The 13,849-nt window shown below is 43.4% G+C and overlaps 1 protein-coding gene across 6 annotated transcripts in view; it reads left to right on the top strand.

Moving 5' to 3' along the window:
- Nucleotides 1-13,849, top strand: part of LOC120549331 (T-lymphoma invasion and metastasis-inducing protein 2-like) — a 121,669-nt gene that overhangs the window by 80,830 nt on the left and 26,990 nt on the right. For 5 of the 6 annotated variants that reach the window (XM_039786170.1, XM_039786172.1, XM_039786174.1 and 2 more), the window contains 5 exons: nucleotides 188-412; nucleotides 5,186-5,371; nucleotides 5,820-5,963; nucleotides 9,028-9,084; nucleotides 13,427-13,603. In XM_039786170.1, the coding sequence (XP_039642104.1) occupies nucleotides 188-412; nucleotides 5,186-5,371; nucleotides 5,820-5,963; nucleotides 9,028-9,084; nucleotides 13,427-13,603 (789 nt within the window). The remainder of the gene's footprint in view (nucleotides 1-187; nucleotides 413-5,185; nucleotides 5,372-5,819; nucleotides 5,964-9,027; nucleotides 9,085-13,426; nucleotides 13,604-13,849) is intronic. The other variant, XM_039786175.1, reaches the window with a different exon arrangement.

The raw sequence follows: 13,849 nt of genomic DNA, 5'->3' as shown, positions 1-13,849 counted from the left end.
AAAGTTATTTTATTGATCCAGCAAAGCCCAGCTTGATGTTATTGTGATATATGGTAGAATAACACAAAAGCAGTGCTTTGGCAATCCTAGCAGATTTATCAGGCTATCTCTGAATCGAGCTTCTAACGGGAATATTGGTCTTGCTACTTCATCAAATGGAACTCCCTGTCCCTCTTTGCCCTTCCAGGCCAGCAACCAGACTGACCTGGAGAACTGGGTGACAGCCATCCATTCTGCCAGTGCTTCACTGCTGGCCAAGCGCCAGGGGAAGGAGGATACCGTGCGCCTGCTGCGGAGCCAGGTCCGCGGCCTGCTGCAGAAGATCGACATGGACGGGAAGATGAAGAAGATGGCCGAGCTCCAATTGACGGTGGTCAGCGACCCCAAGAACCGCAAGGCAATTGAGAACCAGGTGGGGTGCTGATAATGATACTGGTAGTAACACATTAGTTGAATTGACTGTAATTTATAGCAGCATCACTGAGACTATTGGAGCCCTCTGTCACATTTTTGCACTGCATTATACATGTCATGCCCTTGGGACAAATTTCACAGAAAATCTGCTGGGTTACTTTACAGCATTGATAGATCAGGTGGCATTAAGCATGCTCTTGTAATGCTACATTTGGATCTTTAGACTGTCTCTATTCAATGCGATACACATGATGTGCCCTACTTAATTTTACTGATTTTGTGACAAGCCTGTGCTTTATTTTTGTCTGTGGGTGGGTGAAGTGGCCTAAATGCATAAGTCCCCAAACGCATCGCAAGGGGCCCAGGGGAGCAGCTCGCATCCCCGAGCATCAGATTGAGATTCCAGATGTTTCCTGGTAATGGGCTCTCAACATGCATTATCCTCTTCCTCCTCCTCACAGCCCCGGGGGAGAATCCAAAGCACCCAGCGCTGTGCTATAGCCTACATACAGCAGATTAATGATGGGTATAAAAAGCACATAATCTATATCTTAGCAAGTACCCAAATATGTATGCTAGTAATTGCTGTTTGCCTTGGAATCTGGGGAAATCAAGCTGTTTTTTTGTGTGTTTTTTTTTAACCTGTGATGCTCGTGGTCATTGACTTAAAGTGCCTCTTACTTATGCTTTTCTACCTCCGCGTAGCCACGTGTGTTTGCGTTTCATCAGCTGCTTATGTCCATGTGTGCTGACTGCTGCTACTCTAGAAAAGCAAAATGGATACTTATTGGAAGGGCAATTATTTGGTCTTTAGTTAAAGTGCCTTAGTGGAAATATGAGTTATCAAGCAAGATAGAAGCTGAACAGCTCACCTCAGTAATCACAGATGGAGATGTCACTGCCTGACTTCCTGCTTGCGTCTGTTTCCAATTAGCCAATATGCCACTTTAGAGTAGACAAGGAGACAGACAGGGTTGGAGTCAATGATAGGGTCAGAGGAGTATGGGACAGGACTCTGATACAGGCGCCCAGAGGCTGATGATAGATTTGAGGTTTCGGTGGGGTTGTCTAGCACCAACAGAGCACTACTTTGATCTACCCCACCCCCACCATGTCTACTGAAATCAGTGCCAGTAGACCTCTTTTGAAGACCAGCTTTCCCCCCCTTTTTGGACACACACACACACACACACACACACACACACACACACACACACACACACACACACACACACACACACACACACACACACTGCGATCAAGTTGCATTGAAAGACTTATTATGCATTAGGGCTTTTACTGAGAGACAGGGGCAGATGTTAAAGAGGGGAAATAATTAAAGTCTTATGTCTGCCAAGCTTAATGGCTCTGAAATGAATGTAAATAAGTTGTGCATGCAGGCTAGATGGGCCCAAACTTGCCTTGCTTTTCACTGTTGTTGGTTGATGGTCTCACTCATTCATGCCTTCTAGATCCATGAAGCAATAGACTGCATATAGGCCCTCATCAGTGATGCACCACTAGCATGAATCATCAAATCGAATTTTATGCACAGGACTATTTCAGAACATTCCTGAATAAAGATGTGGATATTTGACTGTTGACAAACAGATCCAGATGGCATGCAATTCAGAAGCATGCTTGGATCTTGTGAAATGTTATACATAAGACGTGAGTTTTTCCAAAGCAGCAACTCTCCTAAATTTGTCTTTGCTTTTGAGGAAGAAGCTTATCTGACTTACTCAGTAATACCTCCTTCCCCATCTGAAGTCATCTTCAAACCACTGAGTGAAATTAATTCACAGTTCCTCCAGAACACAGTGTTGTGTGTATATATTGACCCAAAAATAGCAGGATAAAAAATGTGCTTTGCTTACTTACTATCAGAGGATTTATATACAAGGTCTTTGAGTTCAGGTTCAGTACACTTAGAATCAGGACCTGACAGGAAGGTATTTAAACAAGTTGGGAAAATGTTAAAGGAGTACAAATGTCATTAGCTTTGTGGATCCATGCTAATATATGTGACTACCATTATCCCAATAAGTAAACCCACCTTTAGTTGTTTTATTTGTTTTGTCATATATTATGTCGCTATCACATTTTAGATGAGGTAATGTTAACGTTAGTTGCCTATGCAATAGCACGACAATTATACACAAAAGGTAAGGAAAAAGAGAGTAAATAAATCAAATAAGGCACGCAACTCACTTCGCTGCGTCAAGTTGTAAACCTCTATTTATGGGCGCCCGCTCTACCAGGTGAGCTAACCAGGCACCCGTGAACTACAAATTTGATGGCCGTTTTTATTATTTATTTATTTTTATTTCATGTTCAAAAGGAGAAGAGTGAGTCTGTCAGAGTTGGCCAATGTGTGTGAGAGGGGGGGTATGGAAGTAAATCAGTTTCATCGGATTTCAGCACTGAATATTTATTTATGCATTGAAATGTGTATCTGAATTCATAAATTCAGAATCCAAAATTCAACATAAAACAATTGTATATACCAAATTCAGATGCAGAATGCACTGTATTAAATTCAATTAATATATTTTCAACTTCCTCAAATTCAACAGGCCATATTCAGCTGCAAAATGTAATGTTTAAAATTCAGTGTTAACATCTGGGAACCCAAGGAAAAGCAATCGATTCTAGAATCTAGAGCAATAGTTTGCCATAGTAGCTGCAGCCAACAACTGTTTTGTCTGCTATTTCATCACTAAATTCACTTAAGACTTTTTTTATGTGAGAAATCAACTGTGTAGATTTTGAATATGGGCAGTTTTAAAAAAATTGTTTATGATGTTGTCGGACTTGAGAAGCTCCAGTCTGACGTGAATGCTAGCTGGTGGTGGCCGGGATAACGTGAGATACAAAGTAATGGAGCCTTTTATACATTGTCGTGTTTCTTTAGAAATAAACAATGGACCAGTAGTCTTTAAACGCTTCAGATGTAAAGTTATTCGCTGTCAAAGTGACGCCAAAATGAATGGCAGTCAATGGAATACTAACGGTAGGTGATGGCTTATTAGCATCAAAATGGCTCCATAGTAGGTACGCTGCATTTTTGTTGCTTATTGCTAATTCAACTTTTCACGAAAAATGCGTCCCTTATTCTTCAAAAAGTTGCATAGTCTGATTTATGGTGCTTACCCACTGCTAGTAGCAGCTCTGCTCGGCTTGGCTCGACGCGGCCGTGTTGCCCCGTCCTCCTTTCTCCATTGCAGATTTAGTACCGCCTCGTGAGGCGAGCGCGGCTGGTTGTCATATCGCCGCGGCAGGAAACTGCCGTGACCTAACGCGACCCACACATAGAACGTCGAAGGTGTGTTGTTGTTGTTGCCACAGGCAGAAGACACATTTTTGTTTCAAAAGAAGCTGGAGGCAGCAAAAAAAAACGCTGGCTAAACAATTTTAAAACTGCGGGTTTGTTCAGGACACCCCCGTCTGTCGCTAGCAATGATGACGCAGTGATTAGTGACGATTCTCTCCGACCAATCAGTAGTCTGCAGGTTTTCACGTCACCTTTTGGTATCTCCTCAGCTCGCTTGGAACTTCGACAGAGGTGATACTAAAAAAAAGTACCTGTTGGCAGGTACCAGGGACTTTTTTTCGTAATGGAAAACTAAAAAGGCGAGTAGAGTCGAGGCGAGTCGAGCAGGTACCATGTAATGGAAAAACGCCATTAAATAGGACCTGGGCAAATGTTCCACCAAAAGACGTAACTCTCAAAAACTTTTGTGACTTGTAGTTATTAATATATTTCAAAATTTAACCATACTGATTTTCCAGAGATAAAATTTGATATGTGCCGTTCTGGGTTTGCGAAGGACTAATGCCTTTTCAATTATTTAAATAAATGACTTGCCAAAATGCAAGGGCATTTTTTACCAAAGCATGTGGATTCCTAGCGGTTGTCCTCATGGTCCAAGTCTGGGATGGGAATAATGGCTGAATGTCATTGACTCGAGGCTTGTTAACCGAGGCCACCTGCACAGCTACGAACATAGGTGTTTTCATGGGTTTAGCACATAACCTAGCCCAGTATGGTCCCATGGTGATTTCTGTGCAAGTTCTTTGTTTAAGATGTTTGAAAAGTCAAAGGTTCATAAAACACCACCCTGACATTCCTCCTCAGTTTGTTCCTAATTCTAAAGAATGCCATCAACATAAATGAGTCCTAATAGCACAACGCCATAGGCTGCGTTATTGTAAATGAACTCAGTGCAGACGAGACCTATTAAAGTCAGTTGTTATAGAGGGTTGTTTAACTTGCGTGCTCTCATTAAAACCAGTCGCCAGCCAACAAAATAAGCCCATTCTCATAGCTTACATAGTGCAAACAGGGATAGGGGAAAAGCAACTGTAAATTGTGTATGTACTGCATTTGCGTGTGCAGGGTGGAGGTTTAACAGATGGTCTGTTCAACATCACCACTCTCTCTAGACTTGCATAAAAAAACGGGCATTAGAATTAACTGCGCACCCTCTGACTCCTCTGCTAGATATGCAGTCCCCCCTTGCTATCAAACCACCAATTTGTGCCCTCTCCACCAACATCTGCAAGTAATTGCAGCTTGATGGAAAGCACTCGACTGACCCTGGAACTCCCTCTTTGACTCTTCCTTTCATGCCTCCCCTCCTTCTCCTGTCTACTTTCCCCCTCCTTTACCTCCCCTTGGCTCTCTTTTCTCAGTCACCACCCAGGTAATTCACATTCAGAACCTCTACCTAACATGTAAAGTTATCTTTTTTTTTTTTTTTTTCTTCAGATCCAGCAGTGGGAGCAGAACCTGGAGAGGTTTAACATGGATCTGTTTAGGATGCGCTGCTACCTGGCCAGTCTACAAGGTGGAGAGCTGCCCAACCCAAAGAGCCTGCTGGCAATCGCTAGCCGTCCCACCAAAAGCACCCTGGGGCGCCTGGGGATCTTCTCTGTCTCTTCCTTCCATAGTCTGGTGAGGAAGCCTAGGACAGGCCTTGAGAAAGGGCAGATGAATGATTTATAAATAAATGCACAATACAGAATCAAAGGACCAGCAGTGTGTCCTGTTTTTTTTTTTTTTAAACATTACTTTTTGTATGTGATACTTCAGTTTGAATTTACTTTATGTGTAACAGTAACCTTGAAAATCTTTTAATCATTTGAAACTAAAAAAGCATCCAGTGAAAACTCCCTTTCTGCATTACTGAAGGGAAAAAACTAATTAAGATGGTCTGATTAGATGGGATTTTTTGCTGAGCTAATGATTCCAGTTCTGATAGTGTGTGTGTGTGTGTGTGTGTGTGTGTGTGTGTGTGTGTGTGTGTGTGTGTGTGTGTGTGTGTGTGTGTGTGTGTGTGTGTGTGTGTGTGTGTGTGTGTGTGTGTGTGTGTGTGTGTGTTGTGTGTGTTGTGTGTGTTAAGATCTGTTCCAGAGATGAGGCCACACTCAGAAGGCGCTCATTGTCCCTAAATCACAGACAGCGCAAGAGAGGCCTTTTCTCCTCGCTTAAAGGCCTCGACAACCTTACGAAGAGGGGCCGGGACAAGAGGCCCTCTGCATCGCAGGTACTACCGAAAATACACGCACACATTACATTACATACGATTTACTTAATGTCAGTATTTTTGTATTCTTGTCAGTGTTGAGCCTGACAGCTGCACTTAGACCTTGAAGTGACACTTAATAATCCCAGAATAATGAAACTCTTCAGGTGGTCTGGATTAGCAGATTTGTAATGCAAGATCAGCCACTTAATGTATTCAGCAGGGGGAATTACAGAAAGGCATAACATGAGCATGCTGAATTCGTATGCATGCATGCACATAGTGTTGATGTATACTGCATGCAGTCTCTAGAGACTTACTGCCAAGAAAAACTGTCTTGATACTTACACCCTCAGTACACATTGTGCATATTCGTTAATGAACCGACCTGAAGGCATGTTGCTTTATTGCTTACTCGCAAGCACAACGCTTGCGTTGACATGAAAGAAACCAAGAGATTGATACATTCATGGAGCGCTTACAGAACACATATTTTTCCCTCTAAGGAGATTTTATTAATTAGAAGCACATAAGCTCCCATCATCATAAACACAGAGGGGCATTCCTTACCCAGGTGCATCGGGGTCTGTTAGTAATTAGACTCATGCAAGCTGGTTTTTTTATTGATACAGAAATCCACCACTCTGTACCCTGAAGATACGGCTCTGGAGAATCCTCCACTTTTGGTGGTCTATTTTAAGAATCACCACAGGAAACGCTCATTTGATTATCTTTTATAGACCTCCATTCATTAGCCGAGAGTATAAGAAGGGAGAGGAGTTAGACAATCTACCTTCATATTTCTTTATGCTGTGAAGTCAATATCATTATTGTTTTGGAGCTAGCACAGCTGAGAGCCAATCATGTTCTCCGGTAGGTGAGCCCTGACACCTGACTGCTTACAAAATGTTCCTGTTCTCTGTCGCTTGTTCTTATTTAGCTCACTCAACCCACAACCTGCTCTGTGATATTTATGTTTGTGCATTTGTGCTTACTGTCAGCGACTAGGTATGAATGTGTGTGTGTTATTATTTTTCCGGGGAACTCCAGCCGGCCGGCCTAATGAGGCCCAGTTACATTTCGCAGTGCAGAAGGCCGAGGTGGCGCTGCAGCACACACATGAATTATTGAAAGCCATATGTGGTAGATGGCATTCTCCACTCTTTTCTCCACCCCGCAGACACCAGCAGATGGTTGGTGTAAAGACGCTAAATATTAAACGGCCTCTTTTTTTTATTTCCCAAGGTCCACCTTCTCTTACAAGCTTGTTTTAGTGCTTTTCTGGTGTTTTTGTTCTTTACATAGAGGCTAATCAGGAACAGAAAATGGCTGGTGAGTGCTTCAAGGGATTTTAACAGTGCTGGGTTTTCCTGGACATCTGCTGTTTTTGTGTCGTTTTCCTTTTTTTTTTTTTTTATCAGAAAGCTCATTGGTAGTGTTAGTCTTCTGTTGTTCTCTGTGACTTGTTGGAAATTCAGTCGTGGCCATTTTAAATGACATCATCAGCTCCTTGGCTGTTCTCTCATGTACTGACGAGACACGCGTTTGCTGGAGAAGGATTTGGACAGTGAGGCCGTCTGAGGAGCCGAACATTCCTCCGTGCACTTAATCTGTTGTTACCTTCTCAGGTTCTCAGACTTTGCTTTCTCTGAGATTTTCAAGATATCTTCTTTCAATGCCTTCCTCCCTTTTGCTCTCCATGTGTCCCCCTTCCTCCAAACCAAACACCCCATCTTTTTTCTACCTCTATCCTACTTATTTATATCTGTCAGATTTTCATCCCACTCTCTTAACCATTTTGTCCCACCATTTGTCTTTCCTTTTTCCCCTTCAGCCTCGTCCTCTTGCTCAAACCTCCTGTTTCTCAGAGCATAAACATCAGAGCGTTCACCAGCGGTCCTTCTCCCACACTTTTTTCCATACTGACTCATCTGAGTTGACTAAGCCTGAATTGCATTTACCACTGCGATGCTGTGCTCGACAACCTTGCCCCAAAGTCAAGCTCCCTTCCCCCTATCTTCTTCCCTCTCGTTTTCTCATCTCTCATCCGTCTTAGGAGAGCTATGTATACAGTAAGGATCTGGCCAGCAGTCGGCTGTGGGAAGTAGGCCAGAAAGGTCTGAGGATTTGTGGGAGAGTTGGTAAAGCTTTCTAAAATTAGTCCGTTTACGGTGAAGCAGCACTGTTTACAGCCACTTTATAAATGTACTGGGGCGAGAGTTACTGTACTCTGCCGCTCAGATGTCAGATGAGGGTTCTTACTACCATAACAGGAGCTACAGAGTTTTTTTTTCTGATTGTAAAGAAAGATTGTTTTTGGAGAAAAGTAATCCTGATCCTTAGAAAAGGGGATAGCGCCTGCAAGTCTCTTCCAACAGTGTGCACACTACACAGGAAATTCAGCTTCAACTCAATTTCACGGCAAAATACAAGCACCTTTTGAGCTTTTGTCAGACCCATTTTGAGAACAAAATACCCTATTTCTGTTACCAGCTATGCCATCATGCCTCTCCTGCCCAGTGACAAAGTATCTCAGCAATACCTGATAACTGCAGCCTGTTCAAGCGAGGGCTGGAGATACACCCTCACGTAACGGATGGCTCTGTGTCACTGCTGTATTATAGAGTTGTTGAATCCCTCTGAGGCTGCACTTCCAGCACCGGGCTTACAAGCCAGGGAGTGGCTCTAAAGAGGAGAGGTTGAGGAAGATAGAATGGATCAAGAGTGGAGAGACTTCTACAGTTAGGGGTGGAGATGTAGAGGGGGAGCGCTTGTCCTCCTCATCTGTAACCGGACGGATTCCCCCTTTCATCTCTCTGCTGCGCAGAAACCACTCAGTGTCGGTACATCCCCCTCCACTCACACACACAGCATATTGCCAGCCATTGCACCTTCAAAGGCTACAGACCCTGTTTGGAAGCAGTATCAAAGCGCTTCACTAGCCACACATAGTTTTTAATTAACTACATAATTGCACTGTGTGCGTCTGATATTGTGTTGCCGAAGTGGCTGGGCACTTAATTGCTTATCAATCAGTGTGGTGCCCCTCTGTCTGTATTTCTAACGGTCTGTCTCTTGGTTTCAGATCTTTGAGAGCGACGCTGGAGGTCAAACGTACGCCCTCCCTCCCAGGAGCACTGAGGTGAGTCATAGCGTTCAGTAACTTTGTCCTACATGGTTTGTGGGTCTTTGATATAGCTTTCAAAAATTCCACTGCCATCTGTCATATCCATCCTGTGGTACAGTTTTATGAGCTGAATTATCCGTTTCAGCGTGAAGTAACCGTGGCTGAAACATGTCTGCTGTTACTTTTGACCTCTGCCGTCTTCCAGGACTTTGATAGTGGGCTATGTAAAGATATGTTTACACATTGGTGTGTGTGACAGGATCACAAAGTGTGTGTTTCTGCATGTGTACATTACTCGTCCAGGATCAAAGCTGAGATTCCTTTCATGTTGATCTGCAGGTGTCTGAAAGATAATTTGTACACCGTGTTAAACTCCGGCATGGACAGGCGTCCAATTCATGCCGTAATGAGGCACGAGTATTAATTGAGTTAATGGAGAGTGTTGAGTTGAAGTGTTGACCAGAAGTGCTTGAAAGTGTGAGTTTATGGTAAAAGTGTTGACTGATTGAAAAGTGTGAATTCTGGCCATCTGAGCAGCCAGACGTTGGAACTGCAGAATTTGCATATTATTGGGTTGGTAACATGCCTAGCTCAAGGAAGTGTGAAATATTGCTGTAAGCTTCAGCTCCAATCCCCGCTGTCCGCAAGCTTCCACATCTCTTGGTCAGGGTTTTGTACGATGGACAAACTTTTAGAAATAAGACTCAAGTTGCAATAAATGAGAGATCCTTTCAACGAATATTTGATATTTTGGGAAATATTAATTTGCTTTCTTGCTGAGAGTTGGTTGTGAACATCAATATCATTGTCTGTCTGAATATGATGCCGCAGTCGGTAAGCTTAGCTTATCATAAAGACTAGAATCAGGTGGAGACAGCTAGCCTTGCTGTGTCTAAAGGTAACAAAGCCTGCTACCAGCACCTCCCAGGCTCACTAATTGGCATGTTACATCTTGTTTGTTTATCCGTACAAAAACGTAAGTGTAAAAACAACAATCTGCCATTTTGTCGGGGTTATGAGCCAGACTATTTCTTGGCTGGGCACAATGAGGGCAAGACTTCGAACAGAGCCAGGCTAGCTGTTTTCCCCTGTTTTTAGTCTTTATGCTAAGCTTAGCTAAGCTAACCACCTGCTGGATGAAGTTTCCTATTTAACCAACCGACATGAGAGTGGTATCAATCTCAATTACTCAAATCAATTACTCTGGGCAACGAAGCGGATAAGTATATTTCTTAAAATATCGAATGATGAGTGATTGAAGAATGATTTGGGCTGATGCCGACCTGTTGACAAGGCTCTGTATTTCTAAAGCGTCGTTTGAGCAAATAACTAAAAACCTCATAACTTCAAATGTTGCTGTTCTGCAGCTGAGCAAGGAAGTAAGAAAATGTGAAATTCTTTACAAGTATCCAAAAGATAATGTTTTATAACTATTTTTTGCTGTTTGTCGTTCAAATAAAATCGTGTCAAAGCCTTCATGGACAAACGGATAATGTCTGGCACTGACAGATGAGGATAATGGAGGCTTTTAGACAGAGCAGGACGGGTGTTATAAAGATCACTGTTCCACAGGATGCTATGATTCATAGTGTGAGTCTGTGGTGAATGTGGCGAGTGTTACAACTGCCTCTATTAAGGGCCTAGAAATGGACTGGGAGCAGGAAGTGGTTTGAGGAAACAATAATGGCCTTCATTGAGTGAACGCTTAAATATTTCTTACAATGCAGCAACCCTCCCCTTGGTTGAGTGTTACGGTCTTTCCTAGATTTGGATGTGGAAACAGCTTGCACGAGAATACATTTGATTTAGTGGGGATTAAGAGCCTTCAGAGTAGGACGCAGGGAAAACGAGAGAGCGAGAGATGATAGCACGGCTGTATTGATTTTTGTCATATACAGGTCTTCATCCCTGTCTTGATGACTTTGCTCCTGTTGTCTTAAATCCCTTGAATGACTCTAATAAGCAATCATCTTCCACTAATCCTTTGAAGTGAAGTCAAGTGAAGGGTACGTTTTTATGTGCTTTTGTGCGATGTGCCCAAGCTTCGTTGTCGCTGCATGGCTGACCGTGTGGGAGAGTATGTGCATGTGGTTGCTGTCCTTTCTACACAGTTTTACCCAAACCAACTATTTCAACAGGCTGAGGGTGTTCTGTCACTGTTTAGCTTCAGGGCTGTGACTGTTGCATAATACCAGAGAGATGAACATCTAATATGAAACCTGTCACTAACACAGCCTCCATAGAGTGGAGTGGGGGGAAAAAATGACATGAATTCTTGTTACTAAAAACTCAACTTCTAACTTAAAGCTGCATTCTCCCACTAACTTTGACTACTTATGAAAACAAACATCTGCTTTAAAGTGAGGAACAGGCACCATTGCTAGCCAGTATGGATGGTCATTATTGTCACTGTGTGTGTGTTCGTGTGTGTGTGTGTCACCGTGGTGGAAAGAGGAACGAACCTTGGGTGGAGCTTTGAGGAAATGAAGAGTAATACCTTTTAATAGATGTAATACAGGGAAATTGGCTCAAATTGCTCAACTGTTTCTTCTTCAAGGTCACTCTATCTATTCGAGGCAGTGCTGTAATATTTGTGTCATCCAGTTGCTGTGGAACAGAAAGGGTGTATTTGTGCAGCGGCCACTAAACTGTCCACGTTCCATCTTTAGAAGCTGCAGGGTGGAGGACGGCTTGCTTGGAAATAATTTCCACACTTGAGAGGAAAGACTGAAGTCTTGAATTATTTGGCTGAGTGCAAACATAAATACAGTACACACACTCACCACACAGAGCACTTGTTGAAGTCCAGCGCGTGCCTGGACCATACTCTTGGCAGTCGTTTTATGGAATTTTTAACAGTCAACCGTCAGCCATCTCTGACCATGAATGAGTGTACAGTTTTAGTCAGCCACTGGTCAGGTCAGCGTAGGCAACCAAATCTTAGTTTTCCGGTCACACCATGTCGCTGGGACACAAACGGGGCAAGTTAGGCAACTGGTTGCCATGACGGCTTGTTTTTTCTCCTCAGTTTGTGAGCATGACCTCACATCCCTAATACACAGGCAGAGGTTGGTGTTGAAGTGGCACCTTATGTTCCTCCATCCCAACAGGTTAGAGAAACATTTTGGTAAGAACATTGGTGGCCTTTATTTTGACACAAATTCCTGAAGTAGACTAGTCAAGGGGACATTTAGATGACAAATTAAGCAAATGTTTGTCTGTGTGCCTGTGCACCTGTGTTTATCTGAGCTACACTGGGAACTGTGTGCATTTGTGTGTGGAGCTAACTGATGCTCTGAATCAGAGGTCTTAGCTTGTCCCTTTAGGCTTTCTGTCTGGCAGGGAAACTGGTCGTTTTCCTCTTGAGATGATGCATGAACTGCAAAGCTCTCACACATGCACCTCAGACAGAAAGCCTCCCACACATACACACACACACACACACACACACACACACACACACACACACACACACACACACACACACACACCACTCTCCATTTTTATGATCCCATAATGCCTTTAAAACATCACTATACACCCAGACCTATTCACTTATGCAATTATCCCTCTTGGTCCCATGTCTCAGTTTAACCGAGAATTTGTATCCTCTTTGTCAGAAGTGCTGAATCAACTCATGATTTTCAGTACATTTCAGTTTCAGTACATTTGATCTGATTGAGCCTTTCCTCAAAATCTGGGGCCTTGATAATTGCGGTGTTAGGCTGCACTGTGGCGTCTCCCACAGCCCCTCAACGCAGCAGTGGCGCTTTTCCCTCCAGAGACACGGAGTCGCAACCAAAACCCCCAAATGGCTGCCTGTGCAGACGAGCGGTGGGCTAACTCCCCCTTTGCCTGAATACCCAGCCCAAACCCCACTGTTAATGCCGTCACCAACAAATAGTTCCCTTCAAATGGCTAATCTGAGGTTTGACTGATTTTAAAATAAATTGTCCTGATACATCACTTAAGTCAAAATGACCACTGTGGCTTTTCAAACCAAATACCGTAAATGCGCATATATCATCTGGGCGTCTAGACCTGCCAGTCGACCCTTGCCAGTCCGCTTGTGTACACGGCCATTACGAAGACTATTATGTGGAGCAACTGCCATCTATGTTGTCAAATGAATATCTGAAAGGCTAATTGTATGACATCTTTGCTCTGCTGCTTGATCCACAGCCAAGCATTTAGACTAATGGAACTGTATTGATTTGTGTGCTATTCTAAATCCTGCTCCCTCCCTCTCTACCTCCCTCCTTCTTCCCCTTTTCTGTTCACTCTCTTCTCAATCTAATGCTGCTTGCCCCCTTTCTTTTATCTTTCTTTTATCCTGCCTTCTTACCCTCTCCCACAGAAGCTGGAAATGCTGACCAGCATCTACTCCATGTCGCCCCCTGAGGGCGGTGTGTGGGACAGCATCAGCGGTGCAACAGACGTGCTGACGTGTGTCCACATGCCAGACGGCCTGACAGTCCAAGTTCCTGTCAGAAGAGACCAGACAGCCGCTGACCTTCTCTCTGCAGCATGCAAGGTTGGGTTGGCGGCCAGTTGCAGAGAAATGATGACATGTCACCACAATAAGAGAACAATATTCCAGACAAAAAAAAGAGAGAAGAAAAGCTGTGATGTCATTTGGATTTAGTTGTCTAGTAGAATTTTATGTCTTGTACATAATCCTGCCATTCATACTTAATGATGTGTATTGTCCTGTGATGTGGGGTTGAATCACACGTGAATGCAAAGTTAATTTAAGTTAGACATTTTCTGCTATGTCAGG

This window comes from Perca fluviatilis, chromosome 20 (genome assembly GCF_010015445.1).
Source record: "Perca fluviatilis chromosome 20, GENO_Pfluv_1.0, whole genome shotgun sequence".
In the NCBI taxonomy this organism is placed as follows: Eukaryota; Metazoa; Chordata; class Actinopteri; order Perciformes; family Percidae; genus Perca; species Perca fluviatilis.
Note: the sequence above shows the minus strand (reverse complement) of the source record. Positions and strands in the feature narration are given on the sequence as shown.